The 27,939-nt window shown below is 38.7% G+C and overlaps 1 protein-coding gene across 6 annotated transcripts; it reads left to right on the top strand.

Annotated features, from left to right (window-relative positions):
• adam23 (ADAM metallopeptidase domain 23) lies at positions 1-27,939 on the top strand. Of its 6 annotated transcripts, none has more exons than XM_023336839.1 (26): positions 1-265; positions 805-1,022; positions 1,257-1,333; positions 10,522-10,585; positions 11,385-11,467; positions 11,592-11,655; positions 12,710-12,782; positions 13,038-13,135; positions 13,270-13,335; positions 15,450-15,518; positions 15,760-15,926; positions 16,123-16,207; positions 17,027-17,114; positions 17,787-17,838; positions 18,522-18,621; positions 18,707-18,778; positions 18,866-18,952; positions 19,040-19,120; positions 19,227-19,277; positions 19,359-19,422; positions 19,508-19,613; positions 20,615-20,734; positions 20,850-21,018; positions 22,619-22,730; positions 23,946-24,036; positions 27,810-27,939. In XM_023336839.1, the coding sequence occupies exons 1-26, from the start codon at positions 190-192 to the stop codon at positions 27,853-27,855; spliced, it is 2,379 nt and encodes a 792-aa protein (XP_023192607.1). In that variant the 5' UTR covers positions 1-189; the 3' UTR covers positions 27,856-27,939. The 6 variants fall into 6 exon arrangements, with proteins under 6 accessions (XP_023192607.1, XP_023192609.1, XP_023192610.1 ...); XM_023336841.1 differs by lacking the exon at positions 27,810-27,939 and adding an exon at positions 25,618-25,708; XM_005797631.2 differs by lacking the exon at positions 23,946-24,036 and adding an exon at positions 25,618-25,708 and having other exon boundaries at positions 2-265; positions 13,038-13,114.

Here is a 27,939-nt window from a genome sequence, read left to right as displayed (position 1 = left end):
CCTCCCCTTGTTCATCCTCCTCAGCCACTACTGCAGCAGCAGAGCCCGGTGTCTCCTGGATGGATCCATGAAGAAAGACCCCCCCTCCACACGGCCTGTCCCCTCCCGCGCCACGATGATGGGCCCCCAGCGATTAACAGCGTCGTTGTGATGATGATATTGGGTTATTTCAGCAATCAAATATGAATCATGCATTTGATATTTCTCGCCACTTCGCTCGTCTGCGTCCTCTCGCCTTGGCTCCATCCATCCCTGGCTTCATCCGGTGCGTATTGCAACAGCTCGCTGTTGTTTTAAAAAGAAGATAGATATTTTTATTATTTATTTATTTGATTTTTAACACTCAACTCCTTTGATGAGATGTACATATATTTTAAATGTTTAGAAAAAAAATGCGCTTAATCGTGCGCCGTGCTCGTTCATCTCCCTAAAACAAATCACGGGAAATTATTCTGTTTAATATGCGGCGTCTCCAACGTGATGGTGCATGAAAAACAGCATGACAACAGCATCTTTTGTTCCGACACTAAAAAGCGTCCAGCTCTATTAAATTCGTTTCCCACATAAGAAATAACAGTCACAGGAAATCAATTTGAGACTCGTTTTGGATAAACCTTTTCATTTGGTTACAAGCCCATTAAAAGCAGTCAAGCATGAAGCAATTTTGTTTCTGTTTGAAATCACCACATTTAACTGAAAATGTGATGGAGCTGAGCTTTTCCACGAACAATGTCATGCTTTCCTCAGAGAACGGCAGCTTTGTGCTTTAGATAAGTCAGATGTGTTATTTCTTTTAAAATCCAGCTTCCCAAGGAGTAGAGGACAAGGTTGAGAGGGACGCAGTGTCAGCACTGCTGAAGCAACAGGCGACTGCAGCACCTGCCACAGACAACACAACACACCATGCAGCAGAGCATGCCATCACCTACCCCTCACGGCTGATCTACTACCTGAATGAAGACTCTGAGAGCACCCACCATGACCTCAACACCCATGCCAAGAACCAGGCCACGGCTGACCAGGTAAGCTCACTCTGAGTTGGGCTTGTGTTGGAAAAACCAATGAGAACCTGAGTATAACAGAAAAGTGCATAATCAGAGCTCCTATAATGTCTTACTTCCCCCTGGGTGCAATAAACTTTTGTGGCATGAAACTGAATTGTCTTGAATGAACATATTTAATTTGCTTTGGGTGTTGAAATCGACTTTTTTTTTTTTTTTTTATGTACAACTTTAACATTTTTGTGTCATCTCCAGACAGTCCACCTCGCCCAGGCCAGTTTCCAGTTAGAGGCATTCGGTTCCAGATTTGTTCTGGATCTAACGTTGAACAAGTAAGCACATGCAACTTCTTTTATTCTTTTTTTTATCTCTCTACAATAAGCTGTGATTATTGCTAGGAGTGATCTCACTTCTAACAATAATAGCTCAGTCTTTTTGAGTGAACTTCTTTGAAGTTATTATCAGTAATTGTTCCCTTATGTGTAATCAAAGGATGCCACATCAGCTCCAGGTCGACTGGGCCCATTGCCAAATTGAACCCAAATTTCACACATTGTGGTTCTGGCATTAATGGGGCACTGGCCAAGTTCCTCCTTCAGCCCATCAGAATGCAGCAATTTATCTGAGATTCCGGGATAGGATGAAAGCAATAAAATCTCCCTATCTATATGACCCATATATAGTTGCAGTTTCATTCCTTCCTGCTTCAATTTCATAACTGTGAACAAACCATTTTGTGCCCATACTCTTGAGCAATTGCATGGGCAATTATTATTTACTCTGGTCAGGGTCCCATAGTTAGGAAATTATCCTGGTCGACTCATGATCAGCTTGTCAAAACACTGCCATTTCCAAAAATGTAATCTTAGCAAAGTAACATGGCAGCTGTTTAAATTAGAGAGCAGCTAAGTAAAGAGTAATTTCTTGTGAAAGTACAGCTGCTTCAGACCTGATAATGTAGCAAATACAGTATCTTCCATGGATAGAAAATATTTTAGTTTGTTATCATAAATTACTAAAATAACTGCCGTAAATAATCTTCTTGGTTTCTTCATTTAGCTTATGTCCCAATTTGTTGGTCCTGGAACCTGACGCTAAGGGCCATTATGAGACAGGCCAACACCTTGTTAGACTTTAAACATGTCCAACAGCAAAAATATCCTAATAGTTTACTCTAACACTATTTTATGGACTTTTTCAACAATATAAATTTTTCTTGGGTGTTTATTTACACAGAAGTCAGCGATATGGGAAGTGGAAGTAGAAGAAGGCAGTGCACCACCAATAATCTTCCTGAGTGAAACATGTTTGAAGAATGAAACATGAAAGTTAGAGTAATTAGCCAGTGGAAAATTAAGACAGTATCAGTGTTGCACTTTTCACCTAAACCTTTATGATGTTTTGGCTTTTTACTTAAATGTCAGACAGCTTGATTGGAAACCCGTTACATGTTGTGTTCTCAGTATGCGTTTTACAAAAAAAGATCACTGGTGTTGCTTCCTCCATTTACTGTGTAATCACTCAGTGCAAATGTAAAGACAATTTAAAGGTTACAAAAGTAACTTTCTCATAAACCTCTGCCAGTTTTTGATCTGGAGCTGTTTTCAGAACATGGAAGTCAGTTTTGTTTGTGCCCCATCTCATACTTACTCTAAGCTTCAGCCTCCACACTGTAAAACATTTGAAGGTGTTTTAATTTGAAAATAAAGTTCACATACTGCCTTTAAAAAGCAAATAAAGTCAACAGGGAAATTGTTTTTGTTTTAACTCAGAAACTAAAGTTCATTTAGTTGATTTAACACTAAAATAAAATAAAATAAGAGACAAGTTGTCTAAACATTGTTTTTTAAGTTAGTTGATAGCTCACTAATCTTGAATTGTGACTTGTTTTAGCTTAGCACTGTAATATAAGCCAAGTAATTATTTCACATAGATACTCTTCACCATGCTAAACAAGTACACATATATATATATATTACTATAGTTTCATTCACATGATTAAGTTAAAATAACTATTTACTTTCTATTTACAGAATTTAAAATCTTGATACAATTTGCATGAACAAAATAGCTGCATGCATTTTATTACAGTCACTTTGGTGCATTTCTCAAATCAATTTGTACAGTAAAATAGCATGGGTTACCTGCAAAATCCAATTTCCTTCTCAAAAGTCTTAGTTCATCTCTCAAAATTAAATATGTCAGTAAACATGTTAGTGCCTCAGAATGACAAGTCCATGTTTTATCATGTTTGGATGAGACAGTCAAATTGATTAGTCATTTTGTCAATATAGCAGTGACTCTTGTCATGTTCTACTGTAAACTATTGCCAAAGTTTAGATGACAAGTAGTGCAAACTATGATTGAGGCATAATTCACATTTAGGATTTTTCTGTAATTTGTTGAAAGACCGCGTCATTGTCATACAGAAAGGAATACACAGCTCCACAGGAAACAAAGAAAAAAAAGAAGCAAAAATAGAATTAGAAATAGGAAAAGAAACAATACAAAACTTTACATGCAGTGATTGAGGAATTACTTTTCATATCCATGCTTAAAAAAAATCCTCAATGGAGTTAAGGAATAACTAGAGGAACTCCATCAGCATCCTATTGTGCAAGGGCGTAGGTTTGGTGTAAGTTTTGGTGGGACCTTACAACTTACTCACCAACTCACCAGCATTTAAAATGAATGCTACCACTGCGTAGTATATTGAAATATTAAAGTAATCAATGTAGATTTTCGTTTATTTATTTTGTTTTTGTTAAAAAATACGTTTTTTTTTTATTTATATGGCAAAAATTGGTCGGGACTATTTTATATCCCTTGAATATTGGTCGTGACATGTCACGACCGTCCATACCCAAACCTACGCCCATGCTATTGTGGGTCGCAAATCATATCTTGATGATGTTGGAGCGATGGAAACTGGTGGATGTCCTCGGCTGCTTCTGCCTCTTCCTTTGTTTTGCCTCCTCACTCCTCTTCCTCTCTCTAACTGTTGACCTTGTCCATGTCCTTTCATTATCAGAAATGTAACATTGTGTTGTTTTCTGGCTATACACACTATATATTTGCCAATTCATAGTTCACGAGATGTACATTTGAGCTACTTCAGAAACTGGTTGATCTAATGCTTCATACGTTTTTTGGAGAAACTCGGCAGCAATTTACCAGTTCAGGACGCTATTGGGAAAAAAATCTAACGGAAATGTATAGAAAAATGCTTGACGTTATAATAACTTGTTCAAGCATTTTGCATGTTAAGACATACAATTAAATTATACTTTAATGTTGTGGACGTCAAGACAATTCAACAGAGACCGATACAATACATTGTGATCAAGCAACATGACCAAAGCAATTGAAAATCTAGGAAAAAAATATTACAGGAAGCATTTTACATTTTAAATTCAAATAAAAAAAAAATTACTCCAACATAATGAGTACTCAGTGTTTGTTTAATGTTCATTGATATAACTTGAGTCCAAGAAAGTTCAAAATCAAAATCTGCATTGTTTCTTTGACTTAAAAGGTTGATGTTAGCTGACACAACTAAATGTGGCTGAAATGTTTTACAATGCAGGGCCAATGCAGAGGTAGAATGACCCAGCAGAACCACTGTGACCTCTTTTACGGAAGACACATTAGGTGAAACATAAAAAAGTCTTTAATTATTCAAAATGTTTTTAGCTGTTCAGACTTTGCTGAAATGGCATTTAAGAGTCGCATAAGAGTGCAGAAAGTCTATATTGCTATCGGTGCTGGAGTTAAAAATGCAGCCACATTAATGCTACTATCTAATCTTCAAATGACATGCAAAATACAATTGAAACGGCAAAGACGTTAGAAAGAAAATAGCTAGGTCTGCCTGGTAACATGTTTTCTAGGAAATGTTGAACTAAAATAAAATGAAAGCAAACTTAACAAAAAGATTATGGACTTTTTGGTTTCTTTATTTTTTTTAGGAACAAACAATAGAGTTTTCTAGCTGGAGCAAACAAGAAAACAATATTGATTTTAATCAGTAGTTAAGAGCAAATTGCATGTATTATATATCATATAATAGCATTAATAGATTGATTAATGGCGCATTAGTTTCTGATACTGCAGTCAGGGATGATGTAATTTAAAACATCAGCCTGCTGGTTCTTAATGGTTACAAATCATTTTTGCTCAGCTGCCAGTCTGCAGATGGAGACATCTTTATAGTTATGCACTGAAATTAGCAAAGAGACAATGGTTTTGTGGTTTGCCATCCTTGCATTGTTTAAACAGCTTTATGTCACGGATTCCTTCCAAAAAGCTCGTCTAAAGGTTTCACTTGCTTTCATATCTTAATGGAGTTTAAGTCATTTGTTCTGATGTAAAATATAGTCTTTTAGCAAATATGCCAGACAAAAGTGTGCCTGTTTTACTAATATAAAAAGTCACTATCACATTATTAAGAAAGAGGAAGAAAGAAACGAAGAAAGAAAGCAAGAGAAGAAGGAAGTAAAGAAAAAATAATGGAAGACGGAGAGAGAGACAACGGAAGGAAGGAAAGTGTAACAGCCGTAATTGTGCAGTGTCTCTTTAAGATACTGTAGTATTGCTAATGACGTCACAAGTATGCGCCCCGGCTTCAGTTCGTATCTTCTCAGATGAATTTGTCTTGCAGCTCTGATCCGGTACAGAGCGGAGCCCAGTGAGAAAGTTCCGAAAGATCGTTCAGCAGATGAGGGGTTTTCCGCTTCACTGCACTCTGCATACATGCACATTCAGAAATTATAACGCATAATCCGTCTCACGGCCAGGCAGCGCAGTTGTCACGGCGAAGGGTTTTAATAGGGGGCCTTATTATACACCGAAAACAGCGTTGAAGACTCCGCTCGTTGCCATGGAAACGCTCCGTCGTCTGCGTCTAAGCTAGCCTGGTTCGTTCCCACAAGGTATGGCGGACATCCACTATTTTGCAAAGTACCTCCTCAACGTTTCAATCATCAGCTGGTAGAAGATACTGCATTCTGAGGTCCAAGATAAAATGTTCGGGCGCCATTTGTATCGCTTGGGTTGTGTTTAAGGGAGGAGAGGAGGCGGCAGATTCGTCAAGACGGTCAAAAACTCACAACCACACTGGTACTGGGAATTCCTCAGTGTTGTCCTTTAATAAATATGCTCTTCACCAACCTTACAAAGCCCGGTTGAACGGCTGCTATATTATCAGACATGAAAATTGAGCAGCGTCCAAACAACCCGTAACATTACTGAAAAGTTAGGGAGCTAACATGTCCGTCTAGCACGTTTCTCCCACGCTCTCTACAGAGAAGCCGTGGCGCATACTTGTGACATCATTAGCAATACTAGAGTATCTTAAAGAGACACTACACAATTACGGCTGTTACAAAAGGGACCTTTATTCAGCATAAACAAACTAAGAGGGGTTAAAGGTAAAGTATATCCAGGAAACGACAGAACCAAAACAATTCCATAAATTATTACTAAGCATAAATTATTCAGATGTTAAATATTTAATCCATCCCAACCTAAATCTATTTATTAACAATAAAAAGCTACAGCAGTTTAAAAAAAATGTGTGAAATTGCTTTTCTACAATGTGGAATGATAAAAAAAAAAAAAAAATTCATTCTGGTAACATTTTTTTTATTTCAAAATCTTTTTCACATTTTTGAATTAGACATGGTATGAACTGAACTGAATGCGCACCACATTGCCCTTTTTTTTGAGAAATAATGTAATGATTTTTTTAATATGATAAATGATAGCATTGTTTCATAATCTTGACATCAAAGACAGAACATCTTGAAAAGATTTTGGAGTAAACAGCAACATTTGCTTTTTTTTCTTCTTAAAAGTAAGCTGGGTAAAAGCAAGTGGGAATTTCCTTTTCAGAAATGAAGAAAACTTCTTTTAAAAATTCATCCCCAATGCCCCCTGTCAAAAAAAATCACCTTAAATACTTACAGGGTTTTCCATAACTTGTAAGCGAATGTAGTCTGAACTCATGAAACTTTAGTTAATCTGTCTTCTCTCTTTAGGACCATGGAGCAATGAGGTACTTTCTGATTTACTTTCCTGGGGGGTTGGCTTGAATGAAAGCAGTAGATTAGGCTTTTCTGCAGATGCATGAATGATGGGGCTAACTGGAAGGAATGAACCTTTAAATAGGAATACAAGCAAAGAAAACTTGCTATTTGAATGAGGATTCTTTTAATGGCACTAGTGGCATGAATTTAACAGTAGCTAGACAGAAAGCCAGGGAAGTTCAGCAGCAAATGGCCAGATGGGAATCAAACCAGAGGTTCTACCACTGAGCCTCTTGGCGTCCCGACCTTAAATGTGGAGATTGTAAACATTAGAAAAATTTTGAACGAACCTACTTCAAAGAACTGACGCCTTTTCTGATTTGATGGATGTGTTTTTTGTATGTGTACAGGTGGTATCTTATCAATTTACAGCAAAAATAAATGAAATAACATATAACACATTGTTCTGTAGGTGACAAGCTGTATCCAAAATGAATTTAGCTGATTTTACAGAAAACTCTAGCTAGTAACAGTAAAGTGCCGGGATAAAATTACAAAGTGCAGAATTCAGCGGTTTTTGGCAGCAGTTTTAGAAATCTGCCTGACTTTGTATTTTTGAAGGTCAAACACTGACAATGAGTATAAACACAGCTTGTATGTCTTACAGAAAAATCACTGTGAAATTACAACCTAATGAACTTAATTTGCACTTAATTTGTACATTGAATATTGTTCAATGTTAAGGAATCAAACAGAGAGCTGTGTGACCTTGATTGCCATCTGTTTGCATGTTGGTTATCAATGAGATGGCCTTTTTTTTTTGGTGTGAGAGCAGCGGTTTGAAGTCTTTGCCTTGTGTTGTAGCTGCACCGGTGCTGCGCTAAATATAGCTGGATCTGCAAAGTGCTGCTGTTTGCTGGTTTCTCTGTTCATCTCTTAGTGTAACTGGGAATGAAAGCTAGGGGGAATTTAATTCAAACTGACTCGTTTTAGAGGATCAGGATCCTGTTTACCTCGAGGGTTTTAGGGTCTGCGGATGTGGAGTATTTGAGTGTCTGTGACCTTTCCTTAGAGCGTCTCCTTCATTAGGGGACAGATTGCAGCGTTGCATAAACAGCATGGGAGCATTATGTGCTGCAGCGGGGCTTGATTTGATCGGGCGCCAGACATGAGAACCTCCTGTAGTTTCCTGGACCTTTCTCTCTGGCTTTTCCCTGCTGCTGCAGTGTAGCATTCTGTCTGCTCGCTGAGGGACCTCCAAGCAGGACTCCCTGTTTGTATCCTTTTTGCACAAGTCAAGCAGACATGCTCCTCAAGGTGCCCATGTTGATTTGCTCAGTCTCTTCACGCCCTGCACTCACACTCCAACATGCAAACACCAAGACACCGTGGCATGGCCCACTCACCTCGTCCTGCTTCATCTACTGAGCTAAAAATAGCCCCTTCACTGAGGAATACCTCAGAGATGCTGCTCCTGCCCTGACTTTTCTCTACATAAAAGGTGCAGCTTCTGCTCACATGCTTCTTAGCCTCACTCGAACATGTAAGAGCTTTTCTTTTTTTTTCATGCACACATGTCCACAGAGAGGGGGTGGGAGATGTTGTTGATTTGCAAGGTTAAATCCAGGAGGAAAGAGGAAAAAGGAAAAAAAAGTGCAGTTATGGCAGATTCTGCAGTCTTTTGAAGTCAGCTAACAGATTGTGTGTGTGTAACGGTGAGGGATGCTGACTCAGACAGCAGCAACTGACAGCAGGACTGTTGTGTTCAAGGTGAAAACTGGAGCCTGGTGATCATTTATCACATCAGGGCTTGTTTGCAGCGTTCATTTTTTTTTTACTGGTTTCTGTTCTGTCTCTATAAACTGTTGGATACAGTTGTATATAATTGTTTTCACTGTTCTGTTTTTATTTTTAAAATTTTTTGCTTGGGTTGAGTGGGGCAGAGTTAAATCATGAATCATACCCCTTCACTCTTTTCAACTGGGAATGTTTGAGTAGCCTCTTGCGCAAGCAAGATGCCAAGCAAAGCAGCCACAAAATGTGAGTCAGAGAAAACAGAAAACACGTTTTTCTACTGGGACTGAGTCACATTCTCCTGACATAAAGGACATGTTGGGATATTTTCAGTGAGGCTCTCTAAAAAAGGTCTTGCCTTTTGGTATGAATTCAGATTAGCTGGACTTAGAGGATGAAGCTAAACTCCACCTGTCTTGAAACAACCTTAATGTCTAAAAAAAAAAAAACCCGCTAAAAGCAGTTGTTTTAAAAAAGATTATTTGGGGAACTTCTAAACAAAAAAGAGGTTGATTATATACACAGGAAATGGAGGTTGGAGAGGGTGCTGCACCAATGATCTTCCTGTCTAAAACACAAATTGAGAATGACATACGCAAAATGATTCTGGTCAGAGTAACTGTCTAATATGAGTATAAGCAGTGCAAAAAGAAAATGATAGCAGCTCAACTACATCTTATTTTGTTGATTTTTACATAGCTTTTCTGTTAGCTAGTTACCCGGTTTTGAACCCAATATTGAATGTAAATGATCATCATCTTCTGATCCATTAGCTGGACCTGCAGGCTGAAAGCTAACGGCTAATAAAAGAGGGGCCACGATCAAAGTGGACTTCTTCCATCGTCCACCACTTTATTAGAAATATTTAAAGTCAGCACTGCCTCCAACCTCTGTGTCCTGCGTAAATAATCATACAATTTGTTGTAAGCGGTCATCAAAAACAAAGATGGCAACACTTTAAATGTTTATAAAATAGTGTTCACTGGAGGGATGTTCTGTTGTAAACTATGGCTAAAGTATTGTAAATTGTAATTGTGGGAGATCAATGGCAGGAGACTAGACAAGATTCACATTTATGCTTTTACTGTAATTTGTTGGCAGACCATGTCATGGTGATACAGAAAAGAAAAGACAACACTGCAGAATGGAAAGAAATAAAACAAAATTACAAATAGGAACATATAACAATCTGCTTAACGAAAACTGCACATGCTGTTGACCTTCCATTGTCAGAAATTTGACATCATGTTTTGCCCTTGCCATTTACACTATATACCTTTCAGTTTAAGGTTCATTGAGATATAAAACTGCGTGATCATTGGTTGATCTAATGCCTAACACATTTACCTTCAATAGAGAAACTCAGGATTCACCTGGGAGCAATTTTACCAATTCAAGACAGACAAGCAATTAAAAATGTAGAAGAAATGTAGAGAACTGTTCATAAATACTTGCGTGAATGTATAAACGCATTTGCAACTTGTTCACAGAAACAGATTTTTTTGATGATTGATGAATGAACATGTGATATCAATTCTTTTCCAAGAGATGAACCAAAGTGACTGAAAAGAAACTGTAAAATGAAGACGCCAAGGCACTCGTATTTTGCTTTAGAGATCGGCACTGCTTCTAAACTTTTAACAGAACCCCATTTCAAACATTATGGCTGATCCTATTTACTAATTCATTCATTTTAACAGTGACCTGTTGTCTTCTGATTACGTTGAGATCCACTACGAAAATGGAAAACCCGTCCTCTCGAAGGTAATCATCTTCTTCCTCTGGCACTCTCTCTGTTCTGCTATTTTAAGTTTTCTTTTCTTTTTTTTTGTTTTTACAGATCAGAGGGCAATGATGAGATAGATAGATAGATAGATAGATAGATAGATAGATAGATAGATAGATAGATAGATAGATAGATAGATAGATAGATGGATGGATGGATGGATGGATGGATGGATGGATGGATGGATGGATGGATGGATGGATGGATGGATGGATGGATGGATGGATGGATGGATGGATGGATGGATGGATGGATGGATGGATGGATGGATGGATGGATGGATGGATGGATGGATGGATGGATGGATGGATGGATTGATTCTGAGCTTGGTTTCTGCTGCTGCTGATTCAGGCACAGAGCTGGGCTGGGCATACTTGGGCTGAATCAGCAGGGTTTCACTTCCCTGCAACCTCCTGCTGGAGCTTTGGTCACATGACGGGGGAAGGAAAAAGCACTCTGCAGTATCAGTGCAGGCTGAGAGATAGATAAAGTGTGAGAGAAGGTAAGAAAATAGCTGCTGAAAGAAAGATATTCAGGAAAGGAGGAGAGTTTCTGAACAGCTGAGTCTCAAGCAGAGCCGGGAGATGCCTTACAGAGTATTAAATTTACGCCTTAACGAGCACAGATTGAGACTCCCTGCAGGAATGCACCGCAAGGAGGCCAAACTGACATCTGCAGCACAATCTGTTACACTTTTAGGCCTGCGTGAACATTAGAGGGATCTTATAGTGAAGCTGCTTTATTTTGGTGATGCATTTGTACTGTTTTTCTCCCTAGGGCGGGGAACACTGCTACTACCACGGCCAGGTGAGGGGGAGCAGCAACTCCCATGTGGCCTTATCTACCTGCAACGGGTTGCAGTAAGTGAACAGCAAAGTTGTGTGCTAAGAATACCTCATACAGCTCAATGCACTCTGCTCTCTCCTCATTATCGACTGGCCTCTCTCTTTTACCTTTTTCCATTCTCTCTGTCTGCCCCGGCAGCGGGATGTTTGACGATGGAGTCCATGCATATCTAATTGAGCCCTTACACCAGGCTCACTTAATTGTAAGTTATTGCATTTGCAGAGAAGTCCTACAATATGTCAGAGATCTCACACATACCTCTTATCAGTGATTTGTAGTTGTAAACTGTTTAATAGCATCTTTCAGCACCTAAGTTGGAAATTGCAATACAGTAAACAGTGTGACAGTATGTAGTTTTGAATCTGTTTCATTGTTGGAAACAGTTCCACAAAGGCTTTATTTGGATTGGAAGAAACTAATCTGCTGTCTATGGGCTCTATGCCCACAAGACTTCTTGATGTCTCCCATAGAGTTAAATACAAAACTTTTAATTTGTGGTTAAAATAATGCGGAGAAAACTCATTTTCAAATTTTCTTAATTTAAAAAAAATATATTATTAGCAAATTTTAAATATTTGAATTTAGTTTCACTTGAGCAATGTAATTGTAATTTCATGGAGAAAAATGTTCAATACTTGAGAGCAAAATCCACATTCATAACTTAAGACGTTGAGAGAATTTATTATTATGTATAATTAGCTACGTTAAAAAAAATTATGTCAAATGAGAGGAAGTTTGGAGTGAAGAAAAACACATTCTTCAATTATTTTTGACTTTATTGTTTCTTCACTAGTAAATTATGAAATCCCAGTGTTAGCTAAACACAGATGCAATTAATGCTGGACATTTTTAAAGAAATATTGTTGACATTGGAGATAGGCCCCCAAATCCAATTCCGAATAGGGCCTCTAAAATTTTGGGTCACTCCTGCAAGAGAATCAACAAATAAATGGATAAATAAACAGAAATGCAATAATCCTGTAAGCAGCATGTTATGCACAAAAATAAAAGATGATGTTTCCCTACATCCAAGCATTTCTATTAGTCACTGTAATCATGTTTAATCTAAGACATCTGGCAATTTCCTCGATTGTTTCCTGTGAAAAATTCCCCTATTTCAGTTTTTTTCCTGTTGTTGACTTCCCACACTGTTCTGCTGTAATCTGCTTTCCACGTTTATTTTTGCAATAACTTTGAAGAAACTCATCTTCCTGCCTGTCTGAATCCCTATCATGATGTTTTCTTCTATCCTGCAGGATACAGCTGCAAGGCCTCACAAAATAAAGAGAGCAGCCTCAATTCTATCCAGCCTCAGTTCAGAAGAACAGGGTAATGTTGTCATTTATCACCTTACATAAGCTTGTCCATCACTCCTCCACCCATGACCAACACCACACCCTCCACACTGACTCGTTGTTACTTAGCACACTGGGGAAGATGAGAAATTACTTAGTTTTGTTCTAGGAAAGTACCCCAATAAAAGCCCATCCCAGCTGGCCTGAATACACAACTTGAGCCTACATGGTGGTAAATATTTCACATGTTTATGTTGAGTTGTCACTGTTTGCCTGTGTGTGTTTGCAGTGTACGAGGATGGGGAGGAAGATCTCTTCTCTGAGCTAAATGAGTTATCCTGGCTGAGGAGCAGAAAAAAACGAGCAGTGAGTCTCTCTGAACTCATGGTACACTTTTAGATCACCTTCCCTTGTGTTTACAACAATGAATTTAGATTAGTCTGTGCACAATTAAACATGCGGTGCACCACCTCAAATTATATGTTTTCAATTGCCTTGTAATTGTTTGTTTTGTTTCGCAGATGCCTCGTAGCGTCTTTGAGGAGATGAAGTATTTGGAAATCATGATTGTTAGTGACCACAGTATGGTATGTGGTTTTACTGGAGGCAGTTGTGTAAATTCCATTCTTTGCCTTATTATTTTTTTTATTTTTTGTTCCTAAGCTTCTACTATGCAGTAGAAGTCACAAGTTTGGTTTTATGTAAAGCTAAGGCATAAACTGACTTAATTCCTTTTGTCCTACTCGGAAGCTCTGTTGTGACATTTTGCATGCTTAGATTTGAGGTTACAGTTCCCCTTTTTGTGTGTGTGGGTGAGTGTGTTTGTGGGCTCTCATAAATGCAGTATCTTTCATACTTACATAAAAACAATGCAATGTTCAACTTAAACTGTTTCAGTGTATGTATGTATGTATGTATGGAATTAATTAGCCTACGTGATTATTTTCAGAACCTTTTCTTTTCAGCTGTGGTCAGACTTGAGTATAATAACTGTATTATTTCCATGACTGTCATGGAGAAATATCTAAAAAAAGCTTAAAATGAGAAAGTAGCGTTAACAACTAGCCCAGCTGCCATTCGAGTTTATTAGGTGAAGATTTTATGCTGATTTATACGGTGATGAAGGTCTAGAGAAATGTAATATGAGTGCAGTAGCTTGGAGACATAACAGACTACCTCCCCACTCAAATTCACTGAATTTTTATTCCGAAGACACTCTCTACAGCATTATGCAACTTTTATATAAAAAAAATATGGTTTTAGCATATTTGTTAAAACTATTACTATGTCCTGACAGCATGGTATGAGATAATTTGTGAAAAAATTTAGCTCCTCCATCTCTTCCCAGTGGTATTACTGCCATCTACAGAAATGCACCGCTCCCAGTCACACACAACCAATCAGAGCTAGGAGGAAGGTTTTAGCACTGTCTATCACCCTTGTGTAGATGCAGTTATTGAACCATAAATAGGTGGAGTAAAGTCCACTGTATTAGCAATAATTGTAAGAGACAATTAGGTTTTTGCAAATTAAACAATAATCTAACCAATAACCTAATTGCATAAATCGCAACAGTCACATTGTGTTCCTCCACCGCAGTGATTTATCAGACTACTTTTTATTGTTGGCAAACCTGATCAAGAAGGAGAATGTAACTAGGATTTAATCTTAAAAGTTTTGAACTGCCTGTTGCAGATTGTGTTTTTTCACACACATTGTTCAGCAGTCGTTGTTGACGAGCCTTGAAAAGTAGGCCACTGTAAGATGAACTAATGGTGTATTCAATTTGTACCAGAGTCTCTCGAGGTCAGATTCAATATGGCTGCCCTGTATTGGCTTGTATTACTAATGGTCCTTAAGTACTTAGCATCTCTACAATTGGTAAATCTATATGGTTTTATGGCTTGTAACTCAAACCACACCTCAACTTGGCTACGTTATCATCTCCAGATTCTAGTTCAGATTTCAATGGCAAATTCAAGTCTAGCATAGCACCCAAAGATCTGCTTAATGTTATTTTAAAGGTGTCTCTTTTATGCAATTTTGAATATTTAACTTATAACACCAATGGGAATATATGCAGTTGTGGACAAATTAAAATAAATTACATGTTTATTTAGAGCAGATTTAAAAATATTAGGGTTAAAATATCAATTAATTTTTTTTCTGCAGAGTTACATGGTGCAAGTTCTTGCCAAAACTAAGTTTCTGGATCTTGAAATTAAATTTTTAGAAAAATAAACATGCAACATTGAAACAAATGAACAGTTGTCAGCATTGGAGTTTCACATTTAAAGCACAGACTTCCATTGACAAATGAGAAAGAAAAGGACAAAAATCCTCTTGTTGTGAGAAGCTGTAAGAGTACAACGCCAGAAGCATTTCAATTAAAACAAATTAAAAGTAATGCACTTAGGAAGTACATGCAGGCTGCTGAAATAAATAATAGCTTTAATAAATAAGATTCTTCCCTATTTCTCTGACATTTTACATTCTTGGAACAAAGCAGCAATCCTTAGCGACCTGAGACAGGAAATGTTGAAAAGGATTAAATGTCAGGAAATGCCCTGCATCCCTTCATTAATATTTCAGGCCTGCCTCTTTGTTCCCCACGAGAGGGAGCTTTGCCTCTGAAAACGTGTGTGCATCATGAAGTCACACTGGAACTGAACCATCATGTGTCCTTTTTCTGTCTCCGCAGTATAAAAGACACAAAAACAAGCAGCACACGAAAAATTTTGCGAAATCAGTGGTGAATCTTGTTGATGGCGTAAGTGCACTTTGTAACTACCCTTTCATGAATGCATTGCACAATATTTAGAGCAGTCACCAAAAGGATTGTGCTTTATTTTCAACAATTTCTCCCCTGCTCTAAGTGTTCTAAATCCACACTCACCCCTGCTGTGGTTTCTCCTTCCTGTGCTGCTTTCTCTTATCCCCCCTGTTGCTCTCTCTATCTCTCTGTGTTTTTTTTTTTTGTTGCTTCCATTCATGGCACACTTCAATGACAGATCTTCAAAGACCAGCTGCACACGCGTGTGGTGCTTGTTGCTTTGGAGATCTGGACAGACAAGGATCAGATCCCCATAGGTGTGAAGCCGCTGGAAATGCTGCGAGATTTCTCCAAATATCGCCAGCAGAGCATCAAGCTGCACGCTGACTCTGTGCAGCTCCTCTCGTAAGTTCTTTGTAATACCAGAGAGAAGCGAACTGATTTTTCTTTATTTATTCTAATTTCTATTAAGCTTTATGCTTTATAAATAGTTATCTGCCCCAAAACAGAACTCCTTGTTTATTCACATGTCGTTAAATCGTTTTATCTTTGGCTTGATGCTCATCTTTTATTTATTTTTTTGTTTCTGTCCCTCTTGCAGAAATGTGACCTTCCACTACAGGAGAAGCAGCGCCGCATACTTTGGTGGCATGTGCTCTGTGAGCCGTGGAGTGGGGGTCAATGAGGTCAGATTTACTGTGATATAGCCACAGCCGAAATTACATACCCAATGAAATAAATTCCGACCACAAATATTTTTGTATTTTATGGGGATTCTACTTAATGAGCTTACATAAAGTGGTGCATTATGGTGAAGCAGAAGGAGAATGAAGCATGGCCATTACAGCTCATGAATATATTTTGCTCTAAACATATCCGTTGTAGTTTTGGGTGTATGTTTTAACTTGGTCCAGCTCCCCTGTCGCCACAAGATGATGCTAAGGTCATTGTGTGCTCAGAGGGATGTGCAATGCTAGTTTTCCTCCACATACAATAATTGGATGTCAGTCAAAATGTGCAGATTTGATCTCATCTGACATAACACATTCTTACACATGTTGCTTATGGCAAACTGGAAACAGGACCTTTTACGGGTTTTTTTTCCTGCCACGCTGGGCAGATATGTGGAGTGCATGACGAATAAATACCTATGATGCTGACAGAGCTTTATATATTTAAATGACACCACTTGACCACTTGAAGACTGTGGCTTTGCAAACAATATTGGACAGCTATTACTGCCAGACTTTCTGCACTTCCATTGTCCTCTCACTTACAGGGGCACCAACTCCCCCTCCTACTTAGAAGCAATTGACTATTCTGAATTTTATTTAGTGGCATCAGAGTAAAATACAGCGGCTAAATACAAATGCAGGCTACATTTTTTTTCAGATTTTTTGTGAAACATTTTAAGAAATGCTGCATCAGTTTTCTTCTGCTTCACATATACAGTATGTACTTATGTATCTACAAACATGCTGATGTACTTGCTGCTGTCTCCACAGTACGGCACCACCTCGTCCATGTTCGTGTCTCTGTCTCAGAGTCTGGCACAAAACCTGGGTGTCCAGTGGGACCCTGCAGCCAAGAGAAGTATACATGAAACACATTTGGTTTACCCACCGCTACCTTACTTGAAAGACCAGACTTTTTTCTAGCATTTAAAGTGCTTAGAAAACAACAGCCTATAGATAACTGGGGTATTTCAGTTGGTGATAGCAGTATAGATTCTTTGTTCTCTTGGCCAAGGCCAGATAAGAAGGAGAGCAGTTGTGTCTAAGCTTGTGCAGATGTTTTCTCCTCTTCCGAAAAGACTTTCAGTATCAACTTCCACTTTTAAAAAAGTAGTCCTATTACATCAGTTTTAGTCCCTCTTAGGGCTCTTCATGTCCTTTCTCTCTCATTTCAGGCTGTTTTGCTTCAGTTGAAAAGCTCAAATCAGGACTATTATTTATTTAATAATAATAATAAATTTGGCCTGAAATATGGTTGACGAGCTTTGTGAAAAAGCTGTTCCTTTATGTAGAAGCTTTTGACATGAAAAATTCTGATAGATGATTCAATAGTCGCCTGGCATAAGACGCTTTCACTCCAGGCGCTTGAGGCCAAAGGGTCACACAGGGCCTGACAAGTCCAACACTGATAACTTAAAAATATGCTGTGAGTAAAATGATGAAAACAAACAAGTTTAGAAAGTGTGACTTGCCTCAGATATCCAGATCCCCCAGTAAATGTGTGTTTGTTTTTTGTGCTCTTGTCTTGCAGAAGAGTGTGGGTGTGTAAACTCGTGGAGCGGCTGCATAATGGAGGACACTGGGTAATGTCAACATTCACATATATATATACATACAAGAGAGAGAGAGATCAGGATGAAACCATAGCAGATGCTTTATTTATGCGCTCGCAGTGGTACAGTGATCAAGAGTTTAGCAATGTAAGGATTTTCACTTTTTAGTTTTCAACTTGCTGTGCATGTCTACAGAGCTTTAAAGGACAACCTTGGAAAACATCTTGCATCCACAGATTGTTGGCTCATATCTAACTGAGGCAGTTCTTGGGTACACAATTGAACAGATGAACCTGGCTCCTTCAGACCTCTGGAAATTGTTCCCAAGCATAAACCAGATTTGTTGTTTTCTTTTGATTTTCCCACAAGGAAGTAGTTCAAAGTGTTTCCTTGAAGTACTGCCAGGGAAATTTTTATTTCTGCCTTTTTTCTGATATAAAGTTTCTATAGTTTCTTCTTACATTGTGTAGTCTCCAAGGAGAAGGTGGGAGTTGGATGCAGCCTCAGCTATTAATACAGTGCAAGCGAACAATATGGAAAATCCACAAGAGGTGCCACTGAATGGTTTAGGTCTAAAAACACATGAATAAATTATAGGACATCATTCTGATGTAAGTGGACATTAAAAATGTCTCTGAAGGAAAGCCAGAGAGCTTAAAGATCTCTGGCATTGCTGTTGTTTAACATGAAATTGATGTTTTCTCCGGCTGCAGGGTCCAACATCCACAGAGGTTCTCCAAATGCAGCATCTCTGACTACAGGGAGTTTCTTTTGAAAGGTGGAGGCTCATGTCTATTTAACAGACCAACAAAGGTTTGGTGCACACATACTTCTTCCCCTTTCCTTACCTGTCCTGGCTGCCATGCTTGCCTCATGCTGTCTCTTCTTGCTTTGGCAGCTGTTTGAGGTGGCACATTGTGGAAACGGATATGTAGAAGTTGGAGAGGAGTGTGACTGTGGACTGAGATCAGTAGGTTTATTTTTCTCTTGCTTTGTTCTACATTTTTGCTGTAATCTGATTTGCTATGATGGGTCAAACCTTTTTTTTTATCTTGAGGACTGCCACAAGGGCTGCTGCAAGAAGTGTTCACTTGCTAATGGAGCGCACTGCAGCGATGGGCCTTGCTGCAACGTCACTTGTCTGGTATGAGTTTGGTTATAAAACACAGAATGTTTGGGGTTCGTTTGGGATAACAAACCAACCTTAATGCTTTTCTGCATTTCTTACCAGTTTTACCCACGTGGTTACAGCTGTCGCTATGCTGTGAATGACTGCGACATTTCAGAGACCTGCACTGGAGACTCTGGACAGGTGTTTTCTATTTTTGCAACACTTTTGTTTTTTTGTTTTACATTATTTTTTTTTAATGCGATGAGGAGGATTACTAAGAAGCTGTGCTCTGTTTATGACCTTTTAGTGTCCCCCCAACCTGCATAAACAAGATGGTTACATGTGTCAAGTCAACCAGGTATGAGAAGAAGGCTTTCGTCTGATTATGAAGCAAGAACAGCCACATAAAAACGTTAATTTACCTCTTTTTATGTTGTAGGGTCGCTGCTACACTGGAGAATGCAAGACCAGAGAAAACCAGTGCAAATACATCTGGGGATCAAGTGAGATTGCGTTGATTCTAGATTAAGCTTGTGGGGATCCACAAAAGAGATTATGGTCGTTTGTTATGTTGCCTCTTTCTTTCAGAGGCTGGAAGTTCAGAGAAGTTCTGCTACGAGAAGCTGAACACAGAGGGGACAGAAAAGGGCAACTGCGGAAAAGACGGAGACCGATGGATCCAGTGTAGCAAGCAGTGAGTTACAAATGAAGACATTCTTCAGCTTCTCAGCTATAAATTAAATTTCTGCTTATTTTACAATTCCCCAAAAGGGGGCATCAAACAACTCTCTTTGTTGAGGAACTGTGCTTTTCAAGTCAGAATTGAACAGTGCATTTTATTATAATTGAAAATTAATTTTGTTATAATAAGTCGATTCAAAAAGTGTAATTTATATATTTTATAGATTTATTACATTTCTAGTAATATTTTCAAATAGCATATTTCTTTTCATTTTGATCATTATTACTTTATTCAAATGAAAAAACAAATCTTTACTTCTTCAGACAGCAAGCATTTGACCCACAAAACTACTGCCAAAGTGGCTGGCCATCTATATGGCTTCGTATTCAACCATATTGATGGACAGTTAAGTGGAGGAAAAAGGTTCAGTAGCAAATGGTGCATTTTAAAGCCAGGATTGCACTGTACTATTCTACCTAAACTTTATGTACCAAACTAATCAAAACCGGCTTTAGTCTAGGTATTTTTTGTTTAATGTGCCTTCATCTAAAAAATGCTGTAGTGTTTTTTTTTTTTTATGAGGTTGTGTTTGATCATATTTTACACTTTGGAGTTCATAGTGGTTTGATTTGATCCAATAAAGAGAAAGGTTGAGATGTTAATGGCATCTTCCTAGACTCTTTACAAACAAAGTTTGTAGGTGCTCAGCAGCACAATCTGGACTTAGAACTTACCAATTTCGCTGAACCACACTCCACCACCAGACGTTTTCTGGTGGGATGTGGTGCTAGGAAATTGGTGCGTCAGATGAGGAGTGAGGTAACTCAGTGGTGAGTCACCTGATCTTTAGGTCATTCAGGTTAAAGAGCTGTGCTTCTCTGGGTGCTGCAGTGTCACAACCCATGAACCCTCTCTCATTACCCACTTTCCTGCCTGATCACTCTCAAATAAAGGCCACTAGAGGCAATAAAACTTAAAAAAAAAAAAAAAAGATGTCTGCTTTTCTGTTACAGTGATGTGTTCTGTGGTTATCTTCTGTGTACCAATGTGGGGCGAACACCGCGCATTGGAATGATGAAAGGAGACATCACTCCCACCTCCTTCAACCACCAAGGCAACGTGATACAGTGCACGTAAACACTTTTGATTTGTTATAGCCCTGTTTAACACCACGACCAAGGTTTATAGGGAGAATTTTCTGACAATATTTGGTTCTATTTTTCCTCCATTTTCACCTCGTCCTATCAGTGGTGCCCACGTCCTTTTGGACGATGACACCGATTTAGGCTACGTGGAGGATGGGACTCCCTGTGGGCCGTCAATGATGTGCCTTGACCATAAGTGTCTGCCCATCCAGTCACTCAACATGAGCACCTGCCCCATCGGGCCTAATGGACAGGTGTGCTCTGCCCATGGGGTGAGTCTCAATGAATCCAGTTATTGTTATTTTTATAATTAACTGGAGAAATAAATTATTTTGTTACAAGGTTAGTGGAACGACACAATAAATGCTCTCAGACTTTGGTCTCATGTGAAACCTGCTTGAAATATGACAGCTTTGTCCAGGCAGACATGAGAAAAAGACAGTTTTACTGACACACACACACACGCCCACACACGCACACACACACCCCCACACACACACACGCCCACACACACACACACACACACATTTATTATTGCTTAAAAATAAGGTTTTACACGCTCATGAATCTGGTAAGAGGTTTAAAGAGCTCTGAAAATACATTGACATCAACCCTTTTACTATATGGGAAATAGTCTACAAATGGAGGAGATTCAAAGGCAAGACACAGAGACACAGATGGAACTTCGTCATAGTGAAGTTCACTCTGAGAAAAGACAGCAGGATGCCAGAAGAAGTCTACAAAACCTCTAAAGTGTCACCATGGGACCTTCAGCAAGATGAAGAACAGAGTCAGAGAAACATACCCAGAGTTTGAAAACCTGAGTTGACTTACAAATTTGAGAACAAACATTGGCCAATATGATTATTCACATGATAAATTTGAGTAAAACTTATTTGCAAAACAGCTTAAATGAAAACACTTATTTTAATGAGTAATTTTTGAAATGTGAAATATTTCCAAGTGTTATTTTTATTTTTTTTCTTGTGTAAAGAAGATATAGTATTCAACCAGCTGACCATCTGGGCACAACAACAGATGTGCTAAATGTAGTTGGAGTCACCTCTGGTCACTCCAGCTCCTTCTCTTGCTTCTCAATAGAAGAGCGTAAACTGTAGGAATATGACAGAATATGTAAAAGTAGATTTTTTTTAAAGTTGATAAATTGTGATGCTAATAATTTGCTGAAGTCTTAGCAAGACTACTTTGAAGTTACATGATACAAAAATGAAACTACACCAATAAAATTTTAACACAAAACCTTGAAAATACAAACATGGAGAGCTATAAGGAGATTAATTGATGAATAATAAAAAAGACAAAAATCCACATACCATTACAAAACCTGGTTCAAAGGATGTACCAGTTCATATTGAAAAAATATATATATTCACATTAATTACAAATATAAAAGACCAAATTAGTCATATCTGCATAAATTCAGTATCACCCCAAGGCACTTCTCAGTTTGTTCTGATAAGTTTGTTTAATATCCTATGCTTCAGAATATTAAATGTTAAGCGACTGAAGTAATTGTAGGAGCACGGCTCATGACTTCTGGCACCTTTACATTTTTACACTTGTTTTATTGTTTAAATAAGTTCTATAAGTTTGCTAAATATGCAGTTGTACAGAATGTAATGCATATGCTTTGTATGTAAAACAACTTGAAAGGTGAACCTGAGTATTATTTCCTTGTTTCTCTTTTTCTGTGTTTTGATGACACGGCACACAATAAATGGCTGCTGGGCACAGTTCCTAAGGAAGACGTTTCCCAAAATAGACCTGATGCATAAGCCGATTTAAAAAAAAAAAAAAAGCTCCAGCTTTTCCTTCCTCACTGCTTCATTAATTTCTGTCTGCTCCAAACAGGTGTGCAACAATGAAGCCACATGCACATGTGACGCCACATGGGCAGGGACAGACTGCAGCATGCCTGACCCACCCAAAGAGACCGATATCACTACAACCGAAGAAACCAAGGGTCGGTTTCTCCCTCTGTCAGTCTCTGCCATCTAAAAAAAAATATTGTAGACAAAGTTCGCGTGAAGTTATTATCAGATGAAACCAGATATTAACATGCGATGTATAAACTGACCAAATTTATTTCTATTTGATAAATGCAAGAATAAAATAGAGATTATTTTTTGAGAATTTTTTATTATTTTCATCAAACAAGCCGGATATTAAGGAGAGAATTATGGACCTCAACATGTCTGGTTCATTCTTGGTTAGTGTTTACAGAGACCTGAGTGTGTTACATTCATCTGTTCAAAGACTTGTACGTAATGTAAATTTTGTCATAGAGTTGACCATATTTTTATGTAAAACCTGTGAGTCGACCCCAGAACAAAAGCAAAAGTTCTTGTGAAGATGCTAACTGAACATGATAAGAGAATCTCATTATCCACAGTGAAACAAGTCTTGTACTGACATGAGCTGAAAGGCCATTCAGAAGCCATATATCCAAAAGCAACATAAAAAAAGATTGCGGTATGAAAATCCACCCTGGATCAAATTTCTTCAACTTTTTGAAGCCCATTTTTACTTTTAGAAGGAAAAAAGGGAAAAGTTGCCTGAATAACATCCAAACTGTGAAGTAACTGACTGTGTGGGTGCTTTGTAGCAGGAGGATGTAGTACACCTCCCAGAATAGAAGGCATCACAAGGAAAGATCATCTCTTGAAAACAATGCAGCCTAAGGGGTCATCAGCTAGGAAGCTAAATCTTGGACACAGATGGATTTTCCCAAAGTACAATGACACTAATCATCCAGCCAAATTAAATACAAAAGTTTATTTAGGACACTAATGCAAAACAGCGAGACTATAAGCTTATTTGACTTTTTATGCAATGCATGTAAATGTCTGGTTTCCACTGTATTTATTTAGTATGGACAGGTCTTATGCATTTCATATGATAGGCGTTAATCGCAAATCTTTTGATTTCATTTAGATGTGAGGTGGTTCAAAGGGATTACGGATGTACTAGGGTTGTAAAAACACCAAATTTAGCCGGTAATATTGAGCTAGAGTTTGCTTTGATTCTGAATAGAAATCCCAACGCAAATTTCAGCCTCATACTGGCTACTGTGACCACAATTTGAAGGTTGGGAATTGCTCCATCCTTGACTCTGCAGCAGAAGGTTGCATTTTGTTTTTGACAGGGTGGTAATAATGCTCCTTTTCCCTCTGCACAGTGAGCGTGGCCACTAACAGGCTGATAGGGGCAGTAGCAGGGACCATTCTGGCCCTGGGGGTGATTTTTGGAGGCACAGGGTGGGGAATAGAGTAAGCATCTTTAACCCTTTCACAGCTCTTCCTCCTCATAGTGGTGCCTCAGTGTGCGGGCGGTCTCGTGAGCCGGCCTGAGCCCGTGTGTGCGTCCCGGTGGCTTTGTGTTTCCTCGTGTGTTGGTGATGACCATATTAGTTGTCATGTGATTGGTTGTTTTCAGTGTTGTGTGATTGATCGATGGATTCCCCTTACACTCCTCCTCTTCTCCTGTTGTTCCCCATTATGACAAGCCTCTCTCTTCATTCTCCCTCCCTCCTCTTCTCATCCAACCTCTCTCTTTTACTCTGAGTTGTTATGTGGTTGCTCCTGTGATCCTCTCCTTTCTGGGGCATGTGGGGCACTTAGATGAAATTGTCCAGTTAGTGGAGGCTGTGTGGTGACTGGGACCTCTTAAAAAACATTTTGTACTGCTCATACTGCAGGTCACATATATTCTCATATATCAGCTGTCAGTCTTTCTTCAGTGATGGATACCCAGGGTCAAGTCTTCTTCACAACCTTAACAAACCAAAGACAATATTACCTCTAATGACGACAAATAAGTGTAAACATTTCCAGGATGTTGCCTTGATTCCTGTTTCATCCCAAATTAAAATATTATTGAAAAGTGTAACTATTAAAGTAGTTCAGTTCAAAAGGTGAACCTCAATATATACTTGTATTCCAGACAGAAATATGTATATCAACATTTTTACTTCTATTAAATTTGATGATCATTATTGTCATGATATGTGAATGAAAAGGACCCAAAAACATACAGAAGCAGGCAGAATCAAAAGTTTGGACTTTTGCTCAGTTGGCCGAATTCCCTTTTCTTCTTCAGCTTTGTAGGACACTCATGACCTCTGTAGTTCAGAAGTACCTTATGCAGTTATTCTTGTATTGGTTCACTTGTCTTTATCACATGTTTTCCTTCTACTCAGCTCTCTATTAATATATTTGGAAGCAATTGTAGTCCATAAATTTTGAAGCACCCCTTGCTTAATAATCCTATTAAGACTGTGATAAACACTTTTGCTTGCACACATGTTTGTAGTTATTTTTTACTTTCACAAAATTTTCCATTATTACTGTATGTTGCCAATAAATATCCTGGTAATTGACAAGTCAGCAGGTCTACTCGATTTTACAGCCAGAAACATTTTTCTATTAAAATATATTTTTAAATGAATTATATTATGTCATATTAAAATTTTCTCAGAAACAAGATTTTGGATTTCAAATTAACTGCAAGCCATAATCATATCACTTGTCAAAAATGAACACCTAAAATGTATAATTGTATAAAACATCTGTTTAATATCCGTTTGAGGTTTTTGAACTGAATTACTGGAAGAAAATAACTTTTCCATTATATTCTAATTTATTGAGATGGACCAGTACAATTAAACTACGTTACACACTAAAGGGGGTTGAAAAGCATGCAAAATACATCCTCAGATTCAATCATTTTCCTGTAATAGCACTCTTGGTGTGTTTTTGATGCCATGTGAAATCCTTATTGTCTAGTTACATGTTACAAATCCAGGAAGTGAGTATAGAAACTCATGTCTTTTTCCCCATAACCCTTCACAGGTCCTAGTGCCACCAATCTAATAATAGGCTCCATCGCCGGAGCCATCCTTGTGGCTGCCATAGTGCTGGGGGGTACTGGATGGGGTTTTAAGTAAGCAACACGCCGCATGCCTCTCCTGCTGTAACTCTAGCATCCCTGCTGCTTCTAGACACCAGGGTTTGAGCTCCTGCTACAGAAAATGGTTCCAAAAGCAAAATAAAGCATTCTACGCCAAGATGCACTTGCAAAGAGCGTGTGCTTTACTGAAGTGCAGCGGATGTTGTTTATGATGCATCTGAATTTGAGTTCATTGCAAAAGGCTCGAGGAGGTTTGTGCATTTGTAGCAGAACCTCAAACTTATTGGACGGGCAGATTCTCAGTGCTTGACATGCATGTTCAGTGAGGGGAAACAGTGCTTTCAACTTTTAAGGTTTAATTTCCCTCTGAAATTCAATGATGTAGCAAGAAAATGGGTTTTAAGCTCCAGTTTGAAGCTGATTAACCTGCTGTCTCGAGCAACAGGGGTGTTATAAACTCTAATCCAAGCAGACCGAAGAACTAAATTAGAAGTATTAATCCTGCAGCCACGAAAGCATGCCAAATAGCAAAGCATCATGGTTCTCAGCATAACAGAGCAACAAACAAAGGGAGAAAAAAAAAAGATAAATAGTCCAAACACTTTCTCTGCATGTTGACTTGTTAACTTGGAGGAGGTCGGCTCATTGCACAAAGGCTGAACCAAACAGCAAGTCTGGTCCCGACTTTGTCGTCCTCTCATCACTTCCATGATTTTTCTCCCGACCCGTCACTGTTTTGAGGCTGAGCCTTTTAAACGGAGTGGTGAGAGCGACAGCACAGACACAGAGAAATGCACAGAGAGAGAAGCCAGGACCTTTTTGTTGCCTGCAGCCTTTGTGGCATGGCTGGCCACACCCACCTGGATGGCAAGGCTCGGACCCGACCACACCAGCTGCCATTGCTGCCTGCTTCACAGACCTGGTACAGACACGGCGCACTGCACTGCATGAACCACGCACAGCAATAGTGCCACCCTGAGCTGGCTTACTATTGGAAAAGGTGCATGACAGGGTGATAGAAGCCCCACAGCAAGCCACAGTACGGGGAGGTTATGCATCACTCCTGTTGTCGTGCTGAGTGTTGTCCCACCGTTCTTTGGTAGTAGTTATTGTTGCTGCTGCCGTTGCTGTCATCGTTGTTCTTGTGGTTGTCTCCTCTCTCCCTCCTCCATAGAGTATATTTTATGTTAATTCCTTCCTCCTTGATGGTTTCGTTTTGAGTGGAACAATGTCTTTCCCATCCAAACTGGTAATGAGTCTCCCACACCTCCCTGTGGCAGCTGATGTTGCAAGGACACAATCCAGTCAGCACTTGTCTGCAAAAAAGGCAAAACAGAAGAAGTTCATACTCAGAAATCGGCATGGGTTATTTATTTTGCACTTAAAAGTGGAGATTACTAGTCTGGGATTAGGAATTAATGTATTCAGTGTTTGATGCCTTAAAAATACAATTTATCGCAAAAGAATTCATACCGCTTGAAGATGAAACAGTAAGATGTTTTTAAAACAAATACAATTGGAAAAAATTGTGGCAAAAAATTATTGTCTATCCTGATGAGTTAATACTTTGTAGAATTATCTTTTGTTACAATTACAGCAACAATTCTTTTAGTCCCTCTTTGCAAAATAACTCTATCCCAGTCAGATTGGATTGAAAGCAACTTTAAACTTTAAAAAAAAAAAAACTTAAGGAATTTCTGAAGGCAAAAAATTTCCCTTTATTTTATTTACAGCACTTTTCAATTTCTTTTTGTAAAACATTTCTTACTTTGCAACATGGGAACCAGATCAAGAGGTATGAATAATATTACTCTAGCATAAAATCTGCAGCCTTTACTTCATCTTAAATTGACACCTAAAGGTCAGTGACCATAGGTACTTCTGTCTGTTTGCAGTCGAGGCTGAACTGGTCAACATGGACAAGCCTCTCCTCACTTTGATACTGTAACAGTGCTTGTTATAGTATTTTTTTAATATAGCTGCTTCCAAATGTTTGTTGTTTTTTTTGAAAATGCGATATTAGCAGCACTGTAAGCTGCAGAGATGAGTGCAGTTGCCTGTCCACGTTGCATTAAATATGTTGCAGAAATGTTTGTGGATTACACTGACTGCTGTTTTCTTATCTCCATACAAGAAATGTGAAGAAGCGGCGTTACGACCCCAACGCCCAGGCCATTTAACTCAAGGAGAGGCGACAGTCGAAGACGGACTCCTCCGAGGCTTCCTTAGTTGGCTACCTGACAGCTGGACTGCACTTACTGCTG

The sequence above is a fragment of the Xiphophorus maculatus genome, chromosome 7 (genome assembly GCF_002775205.1).
Source record: "Xiphophorus maculatus strain JP 163 A chromosome 7, X_maculatus-5.0-male, whole genome shotgun sequence".
NCBI lineage: Eukaryota > Metazoa > Chordata > Actinopteri > Cyprinodontiformes > Poeciliidae > Xiphophorus > Xiphophorus maculatus.
The sequence above is the reverse complement of the archived record's forward strand: the minus strand, read 5'-3'. Positions and strand labels throughout refer to the sequence as shown.

Coding starts and splice junctions, on each gene's coding strand:
- adam23 (XM_023336839.1), top strand. CDS start 190: ATGCATTTGATATTTCTCGCCACTTCGCTCGTCTGCGTCCTCTCGCCT. Junction 11,468..11,591: donor TCTACCTGCAACGGGTTGCA/GTAAGTGAACAG, acceptor CTGCCCCGGCAG/CGGGATGTTTGACGATGGAG. Junction 21,019..22,618: donor AGGTGTGCTCTGCCCATGGG/GTGAGTCTCAAT, acceptor TGCTCCAAACAG/GTGTGCAACAATGAAGCCAC.